A 25,210-nucleotide genomic window follows, 5' to 3' on the forward strand; every position below is an offset into this window, starting at 1 on the left:
GATGAAATATGAAATTTTGATTTTTTTGAAAATATGGTTAACTTGAATTCAAAGAGTAACTTTATACTAAAAGATTGATAGGTCCTCTTTTTTATTATTTTATTTACTTATTTTTTTCAAAATAATTTGCTTAGATATAAATGTCAAGAATGTAGTTCATATTTGTAATAATGAACCTTTGCATCTTAAAGATTAAATACATTATCACAGTTGGTCATTATATCAAAACTGGCTGAATAAACAATTAAATGGTGGTCTTTTGTACAGGTTATTGTAATAAAATGGTCACTATAACAAACGTCATATGAATGATTGTCAGCTACAAATGATCTCTGTAACTAGTGCCATTATAGTGATTTTCAACTGCACTATATTTAAAATTTTAGAAAATGGTATAATTAGAATTGAGAATATGGCATATGAATTCAGTATTGAATAACTTGAATTTCAATATATCCTTAATTCATGATTTATCTCTGAACACATCAACTCTGAAATTTTCAGTACTTTATCTGAGTAGAGTGATAGAATTATTATTTCTGATATCATTAACATATTTAGTAAGGGTTCTAATGATGTGGTTTGCTTATTTTATTTACAAATGGCTATTTGCATGGTCCAGAAATCTTTGACTATTCCTTTACTTAAGCAATTAATCAACATAGCAACGATCTTAAGCAATTAATTAACACATGATAGCGAACTTCCGCGTTAGCTCCTGAAGCTGCTTCTAGTCTGTAGTAGTAGTACCTGCTGTAATGTCAAAGTCTGCAAATTAGTTTACTTATGTTTTTAATTGGTCAGTGAATTGTTATTCTAATTATGAAATATGATATGTAGCTATCCTCTATTTTTTGTTAAAATTCTAAGCCACAGTCATTATATTTTAATTTTCAGGACTTTCTTCTGAATGCTGTTGATGGTGAAATCTTCAAACCACTCTTTATAAATTTCTCTGCACAAACTAGTGCTGGTCAAACGCAAAATATTATCATGGGAAAATTAGATAAGCGGAGAAAAGGTCTTTATGGTCCTCCTCTTGGCCAAAAAATGGTGTGAATGAAAATATATTTTTAAAACATTTTATTTTATCTGTTTTCATGTACATTTGTTCTTTTTATGTATATTTTAAGATTCTTAACTGCCATTTTAAAATTATAAAATCCGAAATGGCTGAAAATTTGCTTAAACTTAATACAGTTAAGAAATAAACAATTTTTAAAAATTTTTTGTTTATAATATTTATGAACTATTCCTGTATTTTATTGCGATTAATTTTAAAATCTGTATTTTTTCTCTGGGTACTTTCATAAGTTTGTCCAAATATACTAAGTGGACTGGGATGTAATGCCATTTTGAATAATAAAATATTTAATGCTTTGATCAATTACATAATTACTATAATTATCAAGAATGATTCCACATCTTGGAATCAATACTGAATATCCTGTTTATAAAAGCACGACTGTTTGGATGCAAGAAAATCCATGAGACTTGTTTGATCTGGCCATTATTTTGAAATTATGATTTCCACAAGAAATGGTCCAATGATCAATACAGACATTAATCTGTCAGAACAATCTCTGTTGAATATGGTGGATGAAGTAAACTTCCTAGCTTAATTATCTACTCATAATCTTTTGCTGGGTCTCTTGTAGTTTTGCTTTGTCATGAAAAGTGATAATACCTTTCTTGTTGACCAGTGTGGATACTTGAAGTTTAATTTAAACAAACTGTTGAAATGCAGTCTGCGGCAATAGCTTGATTAGATTTCAGTAATTTAAAGGGAATTAGACAAGCAGTTTTCTACCAAACATGCAAAAAATCGTTATGTGCATGGAATCCATATTCATCTGTTGCAACGTGTATCTAACTTGGTTAGAGAGTGTTTCTTTTCTTTCTCTCTTTTATACTTTACAGTTAACCTACAGAACCCATTTCTTATCTCTGATGAAATTTCAATGAAGAAATTGTACTTTTTCAAATTTACTGAGCAAGCAGTTGTAACAATCAAACTCTGGGTCTAATTGTCAGCTGAGAGTTTGTATAGTATCCAAACTGTGCATCATGATGATTTGCTGTAGATGCTCTTGCATGCTTAGTCATAGTGAATCCAGTTATTTGGTTGATTCTGTAATTGTGTAACAATTTAGTAGTCTTGCCGAGTTCTGTTTCAATAAATGGGCATCCACAATTTCCTAGCCAGAATTTGGCAAACCACTGCTGGCTGGTAGTTCTGTTTCGATATAAAATACATATGTTTCTGGTGGCCACTGCTGCATCGTTCCTCCTGCAAAATTCGCAAAATATGCATGCAATGAAGAAAATGACTTCACTCAGGTTGTCTGTTACTCTTTTCAATTAAAGTATATAAAAGAAAATGGTTTTGAAATTTTCTGGCAACTATTTCATTCTCTGTACATATGTTTATTTCACTACTCAGTAAAGTTCATTCAAAATTGCAGCATATAAAAACGACATTATTTATGGTTCACCTAATATTGCTAACAGGTGTAGTTATAAATCACTTTAGTATGATAGCATAATACTTATTTTCTCCTATATTCTGTATCTCAAATATTAATCTCTCATGCTTGCTTATTTCAAATAAACTGAATTTGTGCTTCTTGACAATGCTATTTTAGTTTTGCACTGTTTGTTTCCATTAATGTGTGCATATAAATAACTTTGCTTATTGACACTAGAAACGTATAGAGAAGTCATTCCCCCCCCTTTTTTTTAAAGCTATAATGTCAAGTTATCCCAGGGTATTTTCTTTCTTTTCCCCATCGACAGAACAGCTGGCCCACTGTATTAGGTGCTCTTCAGCCTGTTAGATCCTATTGATGGAATTTAAAAAAAAAAAAATAGTTTAGTACTGTGTCCTTTGGGAATAGATTACATTTAGAGCTTAGTGCTGTGTCCTCCAGGAATTGACCATGCTAAACGAGGAACATTAAAAGAAGAACCAGAACATGGGAAGAAGGTGCATAGTAGGGACTGTTGGAGACTAAGGAAAACACCTTTCACCATTATGATACATGTTAGGCATACAGATATATTAAGGACATGGTATAGACACAGGTACAAATGTAAAGATGAAATCTGAACAAATACATTAAAAAAGTGCTGGATTAATCATAATGTTAAGCATAATTTTTTTAAAAAACAAGACATTAATTAAATTAATAAATGTAGAAAGCGGGCTGCTGACGGCTTAGTGTCCGAGGAAAGAACTCCCATCATCCCAGGGTACTAGGTGATTTATTACAACCTGGTAATTGTTGTCATTTCATGAGACATAAGATTTTTTAATTTATCATCCAAAATGGCTTGAGAAGAAGCCAGCTTTAAATCGGGAGCTGCCAGGACCTCAGATTGGTGTCGGTAATCTCAAAATGTAACAAAGGGCTTACAACAAAGTTCACCTGAAGCCTGGCTTAAATTATAAGACCCGTCCCAAAAAAAGCATAAAAGGTCAAATTTATGTAACTGCAGTAAAATCAATCAATACAATTTCTTATTTGTTAAACTAAATAATAGTTTATGTTATAATTTTGACTTGAACTGAGAAGGAAGAAAGGAATGATAAAAATTGAGAACTGTCTTTGAGTGATTCCATTTAATGTAACATCTTTTAATTTATCTCTCAAATTATAAGTACAGTTGCTTCACGTACTGAGTGATTTAAAAGCAATAAACATACACCATAATAATATTTAATATTATTGTTTATTTATTTAGATTGTTTTTGTTGATGATTTGAACATGCCAATATTAGAAACTTATGGTGCTCAACCTCCTATTGAGTTGTTACGGCAGTGGTTGGATCACTGGACATGGTATGATATGAAAGAAGTTGTTCCTATGAAATTAGTAGATGTGCAACTTATTGCAGCCATGGGCCCTCCAGGTAAATTTGCCCTTGATATTAGAAACTAGCATTCAAAAATTTTTAATCAGTGAGATATTTTTATTTTTAAATTTTATTTTATGTTCTTGGTATAAAAAAATGTTACATTATGTAGCATAAAGTATGACATATTAGATATACTATATTGTGTGTATGTATGCTGTAGGGTTTTCCCTGCAAAGTTATAAATATTATATTTAGTTTTATCAGAAATTTTCTCAAATTCTTATAAGAAATATCCATTTACTATATATTCCAGCACATAATGTGCACTAGTGTAATAACTTCAAACTATATTTTTTTCATTTTTAAGCATATTTTCCATATAATGCACCGCCTTTTCTCTGTGAAGAAACCTGAAAGATACATGTGCGATGCTCTTATCTTTTGAAGTCTTTCATTTGAACATTTTTTTCAGGCAAACAATGATATACTGAATGACAAGTGATAAGAGAAACAATGTGTGTGGGGTAAATGCTTGAAAGGAGTAAGTAATTCTGCAAAGAGGGTAGGTTGTATTCAGTGCAGATGTGCACAAGACTGTTATTCTAAAGTTTTGAGAAAAGGAGATATAATTTGGGATAAGAATGCACTTCTGACTCTAATGAATTCACAGTAAGTGTCAGATGTTTTCTGTTTCTGCAGTCATTAGAAGATTTTATTTTTAAGTGATCATGGAAGGCTTTAGTAAATCCCATCTGCTTTAGTTGAAATACATTTGATCTAGTGTTCCTTTTAGTAGTAAATATGGTTTCTGCCAAACAAAACAGATGCAGTGCTGGTTTCAAATGCAAAGTCATTCAGTGTGCATCAGAAAATGGAAATCATGCTGCAGGAAGGATATTTGTTCTCGGTGAAAGCTTCATACATGAGTGGGAGAAGAATGAAATCACAATAATTAATATGTCAAAGAATAAATGTGCTTTGTGTGAATGAGTAATGAAATGTCCTAGCCTAGAAGAAAGTGTTGTAAACTGGGTTCTAGAAAATCGCCAAAAAGGATTAATTGTAATAAGAAACATAAATTCATAAATTTATTTGCCTTAAATTGAGTGAAAAGAATGCAAATAAAAGTGACAACTTTAAAGGAACTTTGAGTTAGTGTAGTCAATTTATGGCATGAAATAATTTAGTTCTACAAGAAAAAATAAAAGTTTTTCAAAGTCTTCCAATAGATTTGGACAACAAATTGATAAGTTTTCAGAAATATGTTATTGACCTATGAAAGCAAAAAAAAAAAAAAAAAAAAAAAAATTTCTCTCACATATTGAAAATATGGATGAAACTCCGGTAATGTTTGATATGACAGAAAATAAAATAGTTGATATGAAAGGAACAAAAATGATTCACATGAAAACAACAGGTCACAAAAATTCTCCCTTTACCTAGTGCTTTCCTGCTTAGAGGACAGCTTTCATTTATTAAGATAATATTCAAATCTTAAATAAAAAAACAAAATTCAATTCTATATAATAATATATATTCCAAATGACAGAAAATATGATGACTAGATAAATGCAAGGGGTTAATTCCACTCAGGGATTAATGGATTTGTAAAAAGAAAAAAGATTCTATGAAGATAGTGAAAAATGCTAATAAATTAAAGTGATATAACAGAAATTTTCTGTTGCAATGACATTATCCCTGTCAGTAATCAGTTAATGGATGATGAAATCTGTAGTATAGATTTAAATCCAAAAATGCCACTCCCAGCTGTGAAGAAAGTGACAAAGAAGTTGTTGAGAATTATAAGGTTTTAACTGACAGTTTATTGTAAATTCTTAGCACAATAATTACAGGGTTTCAGCAATGAAACTTTGTAATTGAACAAAAAATTATGTCTGCCTGTAAAATTTAAGAGAAAGTATTAGACAACCTAAGCAACTTACATTAAAAGAAATATTTAATAAAATGGACAAATAATTTATGATCTTAATGGAATCAAAATTAACCAAAAAAGTGTTAAACTTTTTTGGTTAATTTTGATTCCATTAAGATCATAAATATTTCATTATTTCATACACAACTATTTCATATAATTTTATAATGTCTATTTTATACTTTTTACATGTCATGTTAGATTTAAACTGATGATCTAAAATCCAGAATTGCCAGAATCCCAACAATTCTAGATTGTACTATATATGATCAAAATTTTAAGATTTTTTAAAAATTTTTCCTTATTTCCTTTAGAATGTGACATTATCTGAATTCTCAGTTTTAAGTATAAATTTTATAGACTTTTTGTCTTAATCTCAGGTAATTATCTCTACTGTTTGTAATTCTAAATTCTTTTAAAACAATTTTTTTCCATGTAGCATTATTTCATGAAGGTATCTATGAAAATACATTTTTGTTTAGTTTTCATATTTATTATCAAAGTTCATTAAAATTGAAAAAAAAAGTGTAATGCTTGCTAAACACAAATGAAAATATATGTTATACAGAATGATTTTACATCAGTCATACAAATATTAAATTGAATTTCAATACAATGAATATATGTTGTTATCTTAATTTCATACCACAAACCTTAAAATGGCTTCTAGTCAGTGAACTTTGACTGATATAAAATAGAACTCAGAATCTTTTAGAAATTTTCTTGTGTGTTCTTTTTTTATTCAGAAAGTTAAATTTATTTTAGTTTGATAAAAATCAGCAATTCGTTTACTTTTCAAACTTCAAATTGAGTTTATTTATTGCTTTTTTTTTTTTTTTTTTTTTTTTCTCTCTCTCTCTCTCTCTACAGGTGGAGGTCGTAACCCGATTACACCCCGATTCCTTCGTCACTTCAATTCAATCACTATTAATGAGTTTCGAGACAACATTATGATAACAATTTTTAGCAAAATTCTCTCATGGCACATGAGTACAAGGTAAGTTATTCAAGGTCTTTATGTAAATATGCATTTTGTATCATATTGTTGCATGAATATGGGCTTGTTATATATGATTGAATGCATGCAGCTCCAATGATAGGTTGATAAAATTTATCTTATCGAAAGAAACACTTCAGAAATCTAGAACTTTCTGCAAAACAGTCATACATTTCTTCGCAGTATCACAGAGTACAATCAGTAGATATACTTCAAACTATTATGAATGTTGAATGCAACACAAAGAGCGAAGTTAAACCTGAGATACTACTCGGAATTCACGTTGAGCTAACAACAGCAACCGAGAGCAGATGCTCTCTTCAGATTATATAATTTTCACCTGGCTGCCGAGATATTTCTAGTAATTTCTGCTTCTCGAAATTAATGGAAGACAACATGAGAGTCAAATTATGGTTACAACTAATATTATGATCAATTACATTTATTTAATTATACTACTGTTGCGAGCATACGGGTTCATTATGAATTGAATGCACAAGTACGATGAAATATTAATAAAATGTATTATTATCACAACAAATAAAACAAAATGCTGAAATTTCCTCAGATATTCACACAATATCTCAAGATCTCACAGTAGTTATATTTTAAACTACCAAAAACATTCAACAGAACTTAATTAAAAGCAGAGAAATGTAAAGAAAGCTAATCCGCAAATTCACTACAGTAAACAACTGCAGTTTTCTAAACAAAACTCATAAAACAGCTAACTAACTAATGAATTGAGAAGTTTCCATGCCGCTTATATAAGCTTTTTAAATGCATGCAAATAGTCTAACAATTTCTCGAAATCAAAAAGAGATATTTATTTATTAAATGTTAAATGCGCACACTCTTGTATTTTTAATTTTCGGGCATAGCTTTCTCTCAATATTCGTCACGTGCTGCATTGCACAGGGAATAAAACCATTTAATTTAAAATTCTACTTATTTAGCTATTTAAATACTAAATCTGTAACAATACAAATTAGGGTGATACAAAGTCATGGCCAAAATGTCATCAAATGGGCCTCATTAAATTTAGCTACAAAAAATAATTTCCAAAACCATTGCTAGATTATCAATATCTCACCAAATTACCGAGATACCCATTTACTCAATGTTAAATGGACTTGTCCCTGTATTCTTACTTTTCCAGCACAGCTTGTCTCTCTAGATTTTTTTTTACAGTCATTACACAGAAAAATACAACACTTTCACATATGCACTAAAATTATCTATCTATGTACAAAATTCATAAGAATATGTATGTATTTACTTATTCATATTATTTTTGTTATTCTTAATATAGTAAACTAAATAATTTTTGGTGACATACTTAAAACTAATGCTTTTTAAACTGCATATGTCATGCAGACATTATAAACTGAAAAAATCTATTATAATTTGATTTCAGTTCAATTGATAGATTGTTCCATTTGTTCTTACAACATTCATAACTAGAATAAAAATACTTTGTTATATATGATATTCTGAAATAAAATAGCTACAGGTTGACATTCAAAATTCCAGCAGGTTCAGAACTTGAGATGTGCCATTTTTGAAAATGATGAATTTTTTCATGCTTATATATATTATATATGCTGTATATATTTAACAGAAAATGTCTACTCACATAGGTGTCCTTTAAAGAAAGAAAATTAAATAATAAATAGAAAATAAATGAAATATTATTGTTTCCCTCACTAAATGAAACAGTTCTACAGTTCAACTGAATAAAATAATTCTACAAACTTTTAATTTGACTAAATAAGTTTCTCAAAATTTTAATCAAAATAAATAAAACAGAGCTTCAGAAATTTTATTTATTACTGTACCCTTGAAAGGAAGATAAATAGTAAATTGACCTTTTGCTTTTTTAATTCACTATCAAAAAAGGACTTCAGAAAATTTTCTTTCTTTCTAGTTTTTTAATATCATATGCTGTTGATGAGCCAGTATATGCTTTCCAAATGGTTTTCACAGACACGTTTTCAAGTTTTTTTTTTTTTTTTTTTTTTTAAGTATTTCTGCTTTATTTGCAACAGGCAGCATACAGTTTTTACATTTTACAGTACCTCCTTTCTTTGCTGAATCTATAATGGAGCTATATAGTAAATAATAAATGATAAAAGGAGAAGAATACACAGGAATGTGTGTTAGCACAGCAAGCAAGACTGAGCAGCTGGTTCTAGAGTACCACATCATCAAAACATTAACAGTGACTTCAGAAAACTGTGGTGCCCCAATATAGTAAATCTGAAATGCATTCCAGAATCCATGTCCGAAATTTGAAGGAACCAAATTATCGATGACCAGTTTTTTTAATGTCAACCTGTATATGGTGAATTTTTTTAATGAAATGCAATGTCTTGTATTTCTTCAAAAATATTTTTTTTAGTTTTTTTAATTGATCAATAATATTTTAATATCATTTATATATTATTAAACTCAAAAAAATTTTTATTGAGTTGTCTAATTAATATAAGAAGGTATTATATACCAGTGTCAGAATTTATTTTCAGACAGCTGTATTCAAAACAAGCATTTTAAATTTACATAGGAAATCTATCTTCCAGAGACTTTGGTGAAGAATATGAGCCCTCAGTCAGTGAACTGATACTTGCAACACTTACTGTTTATAAGCAATCAATATTGAACCTGCTACCAACTCCAACCAAGTCTCACTATCTTTTTAATCTGCGTGACTTCTCTCGTGTCGTCCAAGGGTTACTGTTATCTTTCCCCAAAACTGTTGAAACTCCATCTGGTTTGAAAAAATTATGGGTTCATGAAGTAAGACTAAACTTAACTTATATTTCTTAATGATAGAATATTCTACATTTTTTATATTTCATTTAAAAACATAGTTCATTATGTACATATTTAAATTAAAAGTGTTGCATATTTTATGTGATATATAATTATATATTTTTCCTAAAATAGTTCCAGTCAGTTTTCAAAAGTTGCAAATGATTTTAATACAGATATTCAAAAGAATTAATCATAAATATTGTTTTAAACTGGAATTAATTCTATGAATGTATTATACATATGGATATTCCTCATCAAAATGCATTTCTCCCCCCACCCCTCAAAAAAAACTTTAACACGTTGAGCACTATACTGAATTTTCTATCCTTTTCATTCAGCCATTGTGAGCGATCAAGCGGTGCAATGTTGCAGGGTGATCCGCGATTTCATGCACTGAGTTGAGCTTATCTGTTTGTGAGCTTTGTCGGCTACCAACATACAAGCCCCACCTGTGTGTGACAAAGCTCGTTGTTGCGAATGTTAATTACTGTCGGTCTCACAGACTGATGCCAGCCAAACGAAAATTCCAGTGTCAGCCACACGAAAAGTTCACTGCTGGTCCCTCGGGACCAGCACCGGTCTTAACGTGTTAAATGTTGTGTTAGAATTTGTTCTAAGTTAAGTTTTATATAAACCTATGAAGAGAATGCCCATGAATTACTGTTAACAACCTTTCTCTTAATGCATAACATATTTTTGTGCTTATTCTTATTTTTAAGATCATCTTAAAATTTTTGTTTGGTTTGGTTAAAATATCAACTTAAGCCTCTTACTAATTGCTGTATTTTACTTGATGTTTTGATTACAAGTAATTAGTGTAATAATATAAGTATTAGTTTTAATATAATGAGTGAATAGAAATGCTGCTTAGAGTATTTTAATCAGTTTAAATGGTTTCATAGAATGATTATTTAGTGAATTCTCATTAATGCAAAACTAGACAATATAAATTTTCAGATAATTAAAAAAACTGAATTCTGTAACGACATATAATGTATAAATGTAATGGCATAAATTAATTTAAAAGTTACTCACAAATATTTTAATAATTATAAATGTTCATTTCGTGTATTATTGTATTATCTTTTTGTGGCAACAGTTTTCATACTGGATTTCTTTTTAGAATTCAATGTTTTGTTTTTAAGAGAAAATTAGTTTTACTACTAAAAGTTAAAAAATAAAGGATTTGGTATTTATATGGTAGTATTATTTGGGTACTCTTCTGTTATCGGGATCGGTTTCAGAAATGTATGCATGTGAATATAGTATATGTGTGTATGCAAACACATACATACATACATGCATACATGAACTCATACATATATACATACATACATACATACATACATCATATATACATACATATGTTTTTGAAACCGCTCCCAATAATAGATAAGCTCCCAATAAGTACCATTATTTGTAGTTCAATAAAATACCATTAAGGTAGTAAGTTTTTGTGTGCATCTTAGTACATTGTCTCAGCTGAGAACAAGTCCTTAAAACCTTAGTAAAAAAGAAATTATTTCTGAATCACTAAATTTCAGTTAATTTGAAAAAAAAAAAAAAAAAAAAAAAAAAATCTGAAGAAGTCTTTAAAATCTCATGGCTTTGCCAGTTTCTGTGTGTTTTAATTTGTAGTGTACTGTATATGTGTTCCATTATCTGATGATTTCCTTGCTGTTATAAGCAGTATTAATTTAGTGAAAATGAATCATTTTCTTATGAAAATCTTTTTATTGAAACCCGGAAACAGGAAAAGAAACATGTCAATCAATGTAAGCTTTAAAATTAGAGTAGAGGACTTTAATTTTGAGGGTTTGAATAAAACTTTATTTTTTCTTTAATTTTGTTCCCCTGTTGAATGAAAGGAACTACTGTCTGATCATTCTCAATGAAATTTTGTTCAAAATCTACATCAAACTAAGTTTTTTTTTTTTTTTTTTTTTTTTTTTCATAATTTTGAAACTAATGGTGTTTATACAGCAATGGAGAAATACTTTGTAATAAATATTTATATTTGATTTTTTATAAAAAAATGAATTAAGATATTCAAGTATTTATTTATGTTTCTCATGAGATATTATATTCTTTATCTTTATAAAATAAAAATGAGAATATTTGAAAGTTGAATAGTTTAAAGGCTTTTTAAAATATTATAAAATGATTTTTAAAGACATTTCAGAGGAAAATTTTATATGAATTCAAAGAAAAACATATTTAAATTCTGTAAATTTATTTTCTTATTTTTTTGTTATTATTATTATTATTATTATTTTGCATTTTGTATAGATTTTCCGAGTATTTTATGATAGACTGGTTGACAATGGAGACCGTACTTGGTTTTTTGAATGTGTGAAAAAAGTTTGCCAAGAAGAACTCCATCAGGATTTTCATGAATTACTCTCATCACTGGATGTTGATAACGATAATATTGTAACAGAAGATGATATGCGATCTCTTATGTATTGTGATTTTAGTGATCCAAAGTCAGACAGCCGCCTTTATTTGGAGGTCACAGATTTCAGTTCTTTAAAAACAATCATTGAAGGTTATTTAGAAGAATATAACAACATGAGCAAGAAACCAATGGGTCTTGTTTTATTTAGGTAACTATTTTTAAATTTTATTTTAAGTTCAAAGGCAAAATTTGCTATTATACTCTTTGTATAACTTATCCAAGTATTTATTTAGGTTGTAGTTGAAATAGGAAGCAAAGACTGCATATTAAGTACAGCTTTTCCTTAAAAGAAAAGAATCTGGACACCATGTGATTTCTTTGTACAACCTATTAAATTACATACATTTTTTTCTATGCTTCGTTTAAACTCATTTCCACAAATTATTCTAACTTAATTAACCGATCCCTCAAGGCAAGTTGAAAATGACATCAAAAATTGCAAATTTTAAAATGAATTATCCCATTCAATTTTTGTAGTACAGGTGACAAACTTCCTGCATTTTTGTTTTTTGGTAATGCATATAAAACTTTCCCAAATATAACTACAAGACTCGTAAGCCTGCATTAAAAGTTAGATTTTGTTATTTGACCAATTTTTTTTAATTTGACATTGTAAAATCATGAATGTTTTCATCATTTAAAACACTTCTATAATTGGAAGTATATGACTACAATGAACAATTGTGAAAATAAAGGCAAGAAAGAAGCTGAGTATATATAAAAATTAAATTAAGAAATTTAATTTCAAAAATAAAAAATAAAAATAAAATTATTATTGCTGCGAACTAATATATAAATATATACTAATTTTTTTACTAAAAAATATTGATTATATTATCTCCCAAGATTAATTTTAGTAGAATTATCTTAAAAGAGTGAATCCATACTTAATAAGTTCAATTTCAAAAAATGTTTAATGGGGACTTGAATTAAATCATGAATAACAAAATTTCAATTGTAAAAAGAAATAAATTAAAAGCAAGTAATTAAATTAAATGCAAGTAATCATTTGCCATTGATCGGAAATTAGTTGACTTTTCAAGGGGAACAAACCAACTCCTGTTCAATGAACAATAATTAAGAAATAAATATGAAGGTGTTTCGTCCTTCACTCGAGTAATAAGACAATGCCAAACCGGCAATTCAAGCTAGGCCAAACATTTCCGTGAACAGAAGGGATAATATATATATAGTATATATGTACAATATTTCAATATTCTACAGCTAATTGTTTTTGAGTTATGTGATATATATACGTATGTACAGACCTCATGAAAAAATCCATTTTGAACCTATTTACAATTTCTTTTGGAATGAAGAACCAATGATCTGACAAATGATCTTCATAATGGTCTCTATGGCCATGATCTGGTCAAATATCTGAAGGAATCATTACTGTTTTCATTCAAATGGAGAATTAGTCAGCTTTCTAGTATATCTGAGCAAATTCTTCCTGTGATGCAAAGTTGACTGTTGGTGTACCTTAAAGGCACTTTAGGCATTTGTGAAATATCTAATAATATAATAATAATAATAATGAGTAGTGTTGTTCATTGTAAATTTTTTAAATGTTTTACAGCATTAGGAATAATTCTGTTTTCATTTTAATTTATCTATGTATATTGTTCATGCATGTACTATTGTAAGTAACTGCTGAGTAACATAAAGATTTAAGTATAAAAATATGTGTTCACATATTGATGCAAACTCCTATTCGTACTGATAAAACTTGGTGACATGGGGCTGTTTGCATTCACAAGAATCCACTGTATTTTGGAGTTAACTATGTAGGGCTTGTTGTATAGCTTTTCTACAAAATTACCAGGAAGGTAGCATTATTTGCAGAGGCATTGCATTTCATGTATTTATGTGTATAGGATAGTATTTTATGATTTTTTCAAAAAAGTTATTTGCATCTCATTGTCATGTTAATGAGCTGTCAGATTATCTTTTGTAACTAGTAAATGTAGCATATCATTGAAGACTAGACTCCATATCATGCATTTGGGTCTTACATAATTTGATATTCAGCCACAGCCCATCAGTTGCATTGTTTATTACATCAGCTGCGATTTTATGATAGATATATAGAGAGAAAATGAAAGAAGTGATATGATGACTTTTGCCTTGATATTTAAGACTGTTGAATTTCAATCAAAATATTCATTTTGATCATTCTTGAATAAATTCTAACTACATCAAGACTGTTTTGTTGTTAAAACATTTTAGCAGTCTTTCAAAAGTTTTAGACCATCATGTTCATTACATAATGTTATATAGTCAAAAGTCGTTAATCCGGACTCGTCGGGACTTCGGCAATTCCGCATTATCGATTTTTCCGGATTATAGATCATCAGTTTAAATCTGGTAAGATGGCATGCAGAAATTATAAAATTAAAAATATGAAACCATAATTTATGAAATAAAGAACAATTATGATCTAAAGGGTATCAAAATTTACAGAAAAAAAGCTTAATATTTATTTGTTTACTTTATTAAACATTTCTTTCAATGTAAGTTGTTTCGTTTTTTATGTGATAATACATTCTCTTTAATTCTATAAACAGACATAATTTCTTGTTCAGTTACAAGTTCCGCTGTTCAAGTCCTAAATTGCTGTGTCGAGAATACCAATAAATTTGTCAATCGAAATTTTTTCATTTTCAATAACCTCTGTCACTTTCTTCGCTATCGGAAGCGAATTATAATGACGAGGAATTTGATTTAAATCATATCAAAGACGGAGTACATCGAGATGAAATACTACATTTAGTAAGGAATTATAAGCCAAATAAAATAAAAACATCTGCTCTGAAGATAAGGATAGTGCTGACAGATCAACTTCCAATTCATTGCGCGCCCGCCGCAGCATTAAAGATAAACAAAGTTTAGATAAACAATTGATATGCCTTTATCCATTTTTTGCAGCAATTCCACTTTTTGTTTAATGGACTTCGAAACATACTTTCGCTTTGTAGATCCTTTACATATTAGTAAATATATAGAAATTCTATTTGACATAATCGAAAGTTCAAGCTTACTTTTATAAAATTGCTGTAACAGTCTGCAAAATATAATAAGCCGAATCCAATTCGAAGATTAAGGAACAACGCAATCTGCAACATTAACTGAATTAGATAATTTTAGCTTAGCTTATAACGTCCGTTATACATTAAATGTGCATTCGTAAACATATTTTGCGCATGCGCACACACATATTCGCAGCCGTCAATGCGACGCACGTGCAGAAAGTTTGTAGCTTTGAGGTCCGGATTATAGATCATTCCGGATTATGGGTGTCCGAATTAACGACTTTTGACTGTATTATGCTATCATCCATATATTAAACTGGTATGTGTTACCTTTAGGTAAAATGTAAGATTTTTAATTTATCTTTCAAATTAAATCAATCTACTATTAATAACTAGATATTTAAAAGTTATAAATGTTGCTAATTTAATTATTTGTTTTATATAATAAAATAATGGATCTAATTGCTATAATTTGAAAGGCTTTTCATTTGTGTTATATCCTATCAGTGTGAACATTTGTGATGTTATTATAATTAATAAAATATATTTCTGATGATATTCACAGTGCATATGCAAAGTTTTAGGACTGATTTATTTTAAAAAATTCTGGAAAACCTGCCAAATAATGCTTAAGATCATTTGATTTACTATGACATTTCAGCTTCATTTTTACTAAAATATTATCTACTTATTAGAAAATTTTTCTATGCAGTTAATCATTCACTCTGTTTAATCAGTAAGCATCTATTATCACAATAAAAAAAAATAAAGTTTTGGTGCGGTTAATCCCAACTTTAAAAAAAAAAATCATTTTGACTGGAAACAGGCCAGCACCGACAATTGGCATGTGGTGCACTACAGCCCATAGTCAAAAAGGTGCTGGGCAGTCATTAAAACAAGTAGTTTGTCTCGCTGCCTGTATGAACAGAAAAATTCTTTTCGTATTTGAACACCCCTTCGGGGTCGACTCAGGTAAAACCTGGGAAGCTACTGATTAGGATCTGTATCTAGGCAGTCTCGGCCGCGGGTGTTTAAAATCAGTCAACTGGAGTCATCACTAGCGATGGCTGTTTCAGGTTCAACAAGGACCGTATGGGGTTCTCGTCCGTTCTGTTGGTAGTGGTTGAGCTATATAGTCAGATATTCATGGTTGTTCGGGGTGAAACACCTCCATCGGTGCAGTTGGTGAATTAAGCGAGCCTTTAAACTGCTTGAGGTTTCCAGTGGGCACCTGGAGCCTCAAAACTACATATTCATATCCTTCCTTGGTTCCTCCCGCTGGGGGCACCTAAAGCCATTTGTATACCATGATGTAGTGTTAGCAGGCCGAATTTGTGTCTCAGTGCTGTCTGACATCTTAAGTGTCTGACAGTGCTTAAGTGACTTCACTCTGCTGTCCGGGGTTGGGGCCCCTGTTGATGCCAGATGTTTTCACTTAATCTTAGCTTGTCAGCTAGACCTTAGATCACCTCTAGGGGTTGGGACATTTAACTGTGTTAAGGAAACCTCAAGATTGCCAGATCTGAGTGCCCCTTCCTCCTAGCACACTGTCTTATTTGACCAAAAGTTATAACCAGGCCAGGAGTTTGTCTCTGGTCTGGTTATAACTTTTGGTTATAACCAAAGTTATAACCAAAAGGAGTAGTCTTGGCCAGGAGTTTGTCTCTGGTGTTCTCTTCTGTTTTATTTGAAAGTGAAAACACATGATGTTGATGCATATGTAAGCATAGACGCATTCGAAAAATTGCTCAATCCTTATTTATGTCTACTGCTGCAATAGTAGTAATTTGTTGCAACATTTATCTTTTTTGGGATTGCTCGTTGTTATTGTTTTTTTACATAAAAAAAGGTAAGTGCAGTTTCATATTGCGTTAAACTTAGGTTAACTTTTTAATTCGGAAAAGCAATGTTTTGAGCATAATTACTCGAAAACTGTTTACCTCTCATGTTTGAACCATTGTCGTAATTTTGGCCGTGTAAATTATTAATAACTAAACCATTTTCCTCTAAATTCTTTCATAAGAAAGTTGTTCGTCCTTCACTGGTCGTATCTGTTGTAACACAAAATACAAAGCCTTTCTTCAATACTCACCTCTGTATTTTCTAAATTAAGATACCTCTTACAAATTAATATCTGCTCTTGATATCTGGCATCAGGGGTACAATCAAGTAAAATGGAAAAATACTTTGCCTGTTTGACCTTACTTAAAATATTTGGCTTTATGTTATCCCCTAATAAGCTAATTGTTTCATTTTGAATTTTACCTTCAAGGTAATGAAGCATTTTTTTTTTTAGTTTGAATTTTATTAATATTTACTGACATGATAGGGTCAAATTAAAAATTATGATTTCTTTCGAATAACTTGTTACTGGAACCACGGAAGGCTAAGTTTTGTTTGGCTAAAAACTGAATGGCATACATAATTCTTTCAATAACATTGCGCCAATGCTTAGTCTTTTTTTTTTTTTTTTTTTTTTTTTAATAAATTTTGAAATTACGAATCAACAGGTTTATTCTTTCGCAATCATTCTAAGAAATCAGACCAAAGATGTAGATTCACGAAATGCATTTTATTTTTTTCATGAAGTTTTAAGTGCTCTTTAAGTGGTTCCATTCATTAAATTCCTAACTACTCAGTTTTGCATTGTTGAAACTGTTAAAAATTTTGCAACAAAAACAATAAACATAATTTTTTCAGCAGAATTTAGCAACCTTTTAACTCTTTTGTTGTTTGGCAAGATTCGACAAAATTACATCTAAAAAAATTTACGTCTATTTTTGTCTTTTGGGAAGCCAAAACTCGAAACCAGGATATCCAGGACCATTTACTACTATGGCTTGCACTTGGGATAGCAATAATGGACTTGGGTATAAACCAGAATCATCAGGCACAGGAAAATGCATATCTACTGCTGAAAGTGTAGATTTCACTAGTATTTCTTCTGTTTTTTAGACCAGCTGCATTGAAGTTCAAGGTAATTTTCTTGTGAAAACACTTTCTAACTCTTTCTCATTATTAGTTTCTTTTGACAATTTCAGTGGCAGCTAAAACGTTGATGGGCAACCAATACTAGTAGCGTGAGCTTGGATATTCTCTGGGTTTTTGTAAAACTAAGTAATTTTAAAGTTTTGGTTTATTAAGTCTTTCTGTCACTTTCTTTTTCTTCATTGCATTCTGATCCTCAGACAGTTTTTTCTGTTTTTCTTCCGACATCTGGGGAAATCTTTTTATTTTGCAAATAAAAATATAATGGCAAGTGCAAAAGATTATGATGAAAAGAGAATATGTAATATAATTTTAATTTTTCTGTGATTAACGTATAGTGATTCTAATAGATTTTTGAGTGTAATTACATAATTTTAAACAGTAGATAGAATTGATTTAAGATAAAAGATGCCTTGATTTACAGTTAATGGATTTCACTTCTGTAATATGTGCTTGAAAAATCCTTGATGTTAAAAGTGAGGACCTGTTAGCAACATTTATCACCATAGTTTGCTTATGCGAATAATAGTGGCTGCTGCAATATAATAGGTTGAGTAAGCAGATGCACAAAGATATTCTATCTAACCTGTTACAAAATTAGTAAACTATTCAGAATATTTTTTTAAAGAAGTATATAAATTCTTGAAGTTTACTCTAAATAAAATTGAATTCTCAATCTTTCCAGAGTAAGAATTTATCTTTCAGAACATAAAAAGCTAACTAGCTAGTGACTATTCATAGCTAGTGACTTATATTCAAATGTGATCATCTACATATATGTATATAGGTTACTTGGAATATAAATTTTGAAACTGATTGTATTATTCCTTTCAATTTTGAAATTTTGAATTTCGAGTTTTTGTGCATTTTGTTCTATATGCATTCATTCTTTTTATAATTTTAGAAGTCATACTATCTTAGACTGTATGCAGTATATTTTAATCTTTTTATTTGCTTTCCCTTCACTTCTTATATTGCTTTGATTTCCCTTTTAAATTTTAGATTTGCTGTTGAGCATCTGTGTCGTATCTCCAGAGTCCTTAAACAGCGTCGTAGTCATGCTTTGCTTGTTGGGGTTGGTGGATCAGGAAGACAGTCTCTTACACATTTAGCAGCTCATGTTGCAGACTATGAACTTTTTCAGGTTTATAATTACTATTATCTTATAAACATGTCTAATGTTGTATCTTTCCTGATTTAGCTTCCTGAAAATAGAAGCCTCCAAAAAATACTTTTAATTTTTATACATTTAAAAACCTTTTCGTGAAGGCACATATGTGAAGAGTGAGAGCAATTTCTAATGACTTAATAAAACAAATATATGCTTTCAACAAAATATAAATTTAAGATTAGCTTCTCCTCATACAGATTTCACAATTTAATAAAATAGTTAATCTGTTATTAATCAAAAATGGGATTAGCAGGACTGGTTTTCAGGAGCAGTTTCAGAGATTTCAGTTCTATATTGGGTCTCTCTTTAAATTTATATTCATGGGGTTTCGTTTAAATTTCTGTTTTCTTATGTGTGTTCTGAATATAAAATATCATCACCAATCATTTAATTTTAAAAATAAAGATATAAATATTTTTTCTTCTTTTGGGGAGAATTGGGATATGTTAGAATTTTAAAAAGGGTTGGTTTTCTTTCACCAAATAAATTAGTTATAACACAAAAATGTAAAGCAAAACTTGCACAATATTAATGAATGTGCATAATAATTTCAATGAAACATCTAAAACGCTTTGTGTGTATTTTCCCTGAATTCAAAATTACAGTACACTTACTAATTTTAGTATGCCAAATTTTAAAATTCACACAAAAAAGAAGCTAACCTGAGTTTTGCATGTAGTTCTCTGATGTTTTGCAACATTATACTGAAAATCTTTAGTTAGAAGTGTATAGCAAAATTTTAACAATTATTTTGCTCAGTTTATGTCACATGAAGATCATAAATAAGTTTATACTGGACTCATCGGACTCAAACAGCGATGAATCCGGACCAGAATCCGGACTCATCGGGACTTTGGCGATTCCGGATTATAGATCATCAATTTAAATCTGGTAAGATGGTATACAGAAATTATACAATTAAAAATATGAAACCGTAATTTATGAAATAAAGAGCAATTATGATCTAAAGGATATCAAAATTTACAAAAAAAAGCTTAATATTTATTTGTTTACTTTATTAAACATTTCTTTCAATGTAAGTTGTTTAAGTTGCTTCTTTTTTTGTGCTAAAACTTTCTCTTTAATTCTATAAACAGACATAATTTCTTGTTCAGTTACAAAGTTCCACTGTTCAAGTCCTGTAATTTCTGTGTCGAGAATACCAACTAACTTGAAAATCGAAATTTTTTCATTTTCAACAACCTGTCTGTCACTTTCTTCACTATCGGAAGCGGTATTTTCTGGATCTAGAACCATACTACAGATTTCGCCGTCCGTTAATTGATTGATGATTGGGTCATTGTCGCCGCAATGAAAAACTTCTGTTATATCATCTTCATTTATTACCACTTTTCCACATTTCTTTACAAAATCCAATAACTGGAAAATTTCACCTTTAGTTTGCGATGTCCGAAAACTTTCAAATTCGCGGCTATCATCTTCATCGTCCTCACCATGACATATGATAGCTGGCCATAAATTATACCAAAATTGCTCTAACAGTCTGCAAAAAGTAATAAGCTGGATCCAATTAGAGGTCGTGCATGTTTTCCGATTACGAAAAGTTTACACTTGTGCAATCCTGCAGCATTTGCGCAGGCTAAAATTGTTAGTCTCGCTTTGGAATCTTTGATGTAAGTTGGAGCCTTTTCTGTAGAGGTTGCCAAGGTATTTTGCAGTACATATTGGCAGAAAAGACCAGTTTCATCAGTGTTGTAAATTTGTTCTGGAGATAATTGTTCACTAGTAATGAGTTTAATGAATTCATCTGCAACTTGTTCAGCAGCTTCAGTATCAGCTGAAGCTTTTTCACCTGAAATTTTTATTTGTCTTATATCACGGCGATTTTTAAATTTCATTAACCAACCTGTCGAATATGTGGGCTCAGTGTTTAAGTTCATTTCTTCATGAAATATTTTAGCTTGAGCCATTAGCATTGGACCCATCAATGGCATGCCCTTCCCTGCGACACTGTGTGACCCATTCAATCATCACTTTGAGCATAACAAACCCTTTTTCTGTTATTCATTGCAAGTGAGGTGTCGGAATCCACAAAAAATTCAAAAAGTTCCTTTTTCTTTTTGCTTGTCATATACAGTTGACTTTCCAATGTCATACTCCTCGTATAATTTTGAGACGGATATGCCTTTATCCATTTTTTGCAGCAATTCCACTTTTTGTTTGATGGACATCGAAACATGCTTTCGCTTTGGCAGCTCCGAAATTGGAAACTCTTTTTAACATAATCGAAATTTCAAGCTTAATCTTTATAAAATTGCTCTAACAGTCTGTAAAAAATAATAAGCCAGATCCAATTAGAAGATTAAGGAACAGTGCAATCTGCAACATTAACTGAAATGCAAAATTATATATATATTTTTTGGTCACTTTAAACAAACAAACGCCTATGCGCATGCGTCAACGCGGCGCATGCGCAGAAAGTTTTTAGCTTTGAGGTCCGGATTATAGATCATTCCGGATTATGCATGGAGGTAGGAAGTAAGATGGAGTCACCCTAAACAAGTTTCTCCGTACCCTGCTCTGAAGCACCGGCGATCCCTATGTGGTGACCAAACATTGGGTCATTTACCATTGAGTTCTATGGGATTTGACGCGTTCAGGTGTAAATATTTTGTAATTACGTCGCAAATATACATATAAATGTATATATTTTCTTTTTCTACAACACTTCAGAGTCCTAAGTATGTGAAAACAACATATTTTTAAACAACATTTCATTCTGAACGGAATTAAATGCTATACTTTTCACAGGACAGTTTTCTCAGAATTGTTTAATTTGAATGAAATATTTTCACAAGTTTTCGTTAATTACATTAAAAAAAAAAAATTAAGGTAATTCGATTTTATTCGGTTAAGGTACAAAAATTAAGATCAAAGTTTATTGTAATATTAATATTAAAATTATGCATTATTTCTTTTCTATTTATAGAGCTTCTTCCTAAAATACTTTCTTAAATATGACATGATTTTTTGGCTTCTTTTAAATCGAAAAATGTAAGTCAATTTATAATTAATGCTCTATTCAGTTCATTTTAAATTAGAGAATTAATTAAATAGGTATTAAATAGTATTTGACTTTCTCTGAACATTTCTGAAAGAGAATAAAATAAGTTTTTTTTTTTTTTTTTTTTTTTTTTTTTTTAAGTATTATTTAAAACTTGTAACTGAGTTATTATAAAATGTAAAAAATGTAAAGGGAATAATTCTTTTAATTATACTTATCATACTTATCAGATTTTTTTTTTTTTTTTTTTTTTTTTTACCCTTCATTTCAACAATACATATTCCAAAACTCTTTATTACGTTCTTAAGTGTGCATCTCATAGCATTTGCTTTATAATACCTTTTAACAGATTGCTTTCCAATACGAACAATTCTTGCTTAAATAGTTTTATAACGTATTTGTCAACAGGATTTCAATTTATGTTTACAATTCAATATTAAGGTTATTATATATTTAGATAACATTTATAATCATTATAAATTAGATACATTTAATTAGATTTCTTCACAGTACTTTCACAGTTGTTTATAAGTGAATAAATTCTTCATTTCAAATACATTTATAAATAATTTAATGAATATTTAAGTATTTTGTCAAAGGCAGATACATGCTTTTTGCAAGCACATGTATAAATACCAGTACATATTTCCTATTTATCATTTCCGGCATGTGCAAATCTTTAATTTCTGTGCATTCACTATATTTTTTGTGTAAAGTAATTTACACTAATTTAGCATACACCCGAAAGTTTTACATAAAAAATATATATGAATATAATTTGAATGAAAATTATAAGTATTATTTTTAATACCCACTCAAAGGTCAGTTTTTCTTCAAAATTCCTCCACGATGGCATCTCTCTCTTTAGGCAGATAGCCCTTGCATGCGTTACTCTATTTAATAAAAACTTAATCTGACCTATGTGCCTAATTACAAATAATTTAACATACATAATTTTATATTTACATTTAGCCATCAAGTTTCAAATTTTTCAAATCTTCTAGAAAATAAATTTTGGCAGATCTCTTTTAGCAATTTTCTTAAAATCTATATTTTTGTAGTGCAACAGCTTAGAATTTTAAAAAACAAATTCATAATCAAAATCGCTGTTGTTAGTTATCGAAAAATAACCAAGATGTGATTTTTGCATAAATGTCAGTAAACTATACAAATTGCTATTATCCATCACACTATGAATGTTTTTTTCATGCGAGAGTGTCCCTTTTTCGATTTCTATGGAACTGTCGTGTGTCGAAATACTATCAGAATCATGTCAAGCGAGCTTCTGAATGTAAACAAAGAACACCCCTTCTGGTGACTCAAGCTTCAAAGCAGTGCTTCACTTCTAGCACGGAATGGCCCCTCCTCCCTTTCCTACCTCCATGGGATTATGGGTGTCCAAATTAACAACTTTTGATTGTATATCTCGTAACGTTCTTGGAACACTCAGTGTTCTGATTTCCGCCTTCACCAGTAAATCTCTATGTAAAGACAGCCTTCTTCTAGATAAACAGAAAACTGAATGATGTCTACTTCTCTATTCACTGAGACAAAAATTTTTGCATTTCTGAAACTGGGGTGAGATGTTTCTTGGTAATGGCTATGCTCTTTAATGTCAATGCACTTTTCATGCTTGATTTATTTGATTATGGTAAAGCACACTTGTGATATTTGTCTAGCGATAATTATGTCTTTATGCAGGACTTTTTAATCGAACTTGCATTTCATGCTTTCAGCAACGTAAACTCCTCTATCACATTCAGTGTTAAAATAGGGGGATTTATATCTTGAGTTGTTGCTGATGTAATTTTCCCATTTTTGAAGCATGTAAATTATTCTTCTACCATGAAGGTTTTAGATTTATTAAAAACACTTTCAATTTTGTGTTTTGCATTCATTTCAAGGATAAATAAACAACAAACACTAATAGTAGTTGTAAACAAGTGACTAAACTAAGCACATGAATATTGAATGCAAGAACTGCAGTTCAGAGAAAAGATAAATTATTTATGGAGACCTTTCTTTTTCATAGATTTCATTTTTAATGTTAGAACTTTTTTCCTTTATGTAACTACAGAGTTTCATAAGTTAGAGGATTATTGTTAGGAATAGTTTATATTAAACAAGGATTATGTGAATCTATATTAATGTTTGTTATTGCAGTACTTTCTTATTGCCCGCATCCTTTCCCTGCCAAATGTGTGCAAACTCATCGATGATTAATTTTTCTCCTAGCTAATGCACAAAAGATGACAGTGATTTTCAAAATGGCAGCATGCTAAAAATTCCATAGAACAGCAAGCAATTAATAGAATTTAAAAAGCAAGGAATATTGATAATAAAACACCTTTTTTGAGAAATCCTTCTGTACTTTCTGATCATCTGTATCCCTACTAAAAAGTTGCAAATGATATTCATAAGTAAAGCAATCTGTCACCAAAATAGTCATGTTGTAAACCCACGATGTCACTAAAAAGGATCTGTATGGCAACCCAGCTTTGAGAGTACCACATTTTTGTTTTGGCCACTGTGCAGTACCGAAATTGGACAAATACTAAGTTAATGCAATTCTCTGATGGTTTTTTAAGGCAAAACAGAACAGCTGTATACATGAGGAAAATAAAAGAAAAAAAAATTTCTCAAAAAAAAAAAAAAAGAAGAAGAAGAAGAAGAAGAAAAAAGTAAGCGTATTATTACTGATATTTCATGCTTTTTAAATTTTATTTGTTGATTCTCTCATATGGAATTCTTTATGCACAACTGTTCCTGTTTGTACATTAGTTTGGTATAAAATAAGTCTCCAGCAAGTTCATACCTTTTTGGTTGGGGACACGAATAATCAGAAAGTACCTGAATTTTGAACATCTTGTTTAAGCTAAAATAAGGTTAGAGATATTTTCAGTTTGGAAAATTAATTTATGTATCTTATGACT

At 29.9% G+C, this 25,210-nt stretch overlaps 1 protein-coding gene across 3 annotated transcripts in view; it reads left to right on the forward strand.

The window, feature by feature from the left end:
* The window catches only part of Dhc36C (Dynein heavy chain at 36C), a 338,056-nt gene that overhangs the window by 200,691 nt on the left and 112,155 nt on the right, over positions 1–25,210 (forward strand). For all 3 annotated transcript variants that reach the window (XM_085817779.1, XM_085817780.1, XM_085817781.1), the window contains exons 37-42: positions 898–1,053; positions 3,745–3,913; positions 6,663–6,789; positions 9,369–9,585; positions 11,893–12,209; positions 19,084–19,225. In XM_085817779.1, the coding sequence (XP_085673905.1) occupies positions 898–1,053; positions 3,745–3,913; positions 6,663–6,789; positions 9,369–9,585; positions 11,893–12,209; positions 19,084–19,225 (1,128 nt within the window). The remainder of the gene's footprint in view (positions 1–897; positions 1,054–3,744; positions 3,914–6,662; positions 6,790–9,368; positions 9,586–11,892; positions 12,210–19,083; positions 19,226–25,210) is intronic.

Source organism: Stegodyphus dumicola, chromosome 5, assembly GCF_044657685.1.
Source record: "Stegodyphus dumicola isolate Sdum_Otavi_A_Nest chromosome 5, ASM4465768v1".
NCBI classification, from domain to species: domain Eukaryota; kingdom Metazoa; phylum Arthropoda; class Arachnida; order Araneae; family Eresidae; genus Stegodyphus; species Stegodyphus dumicola.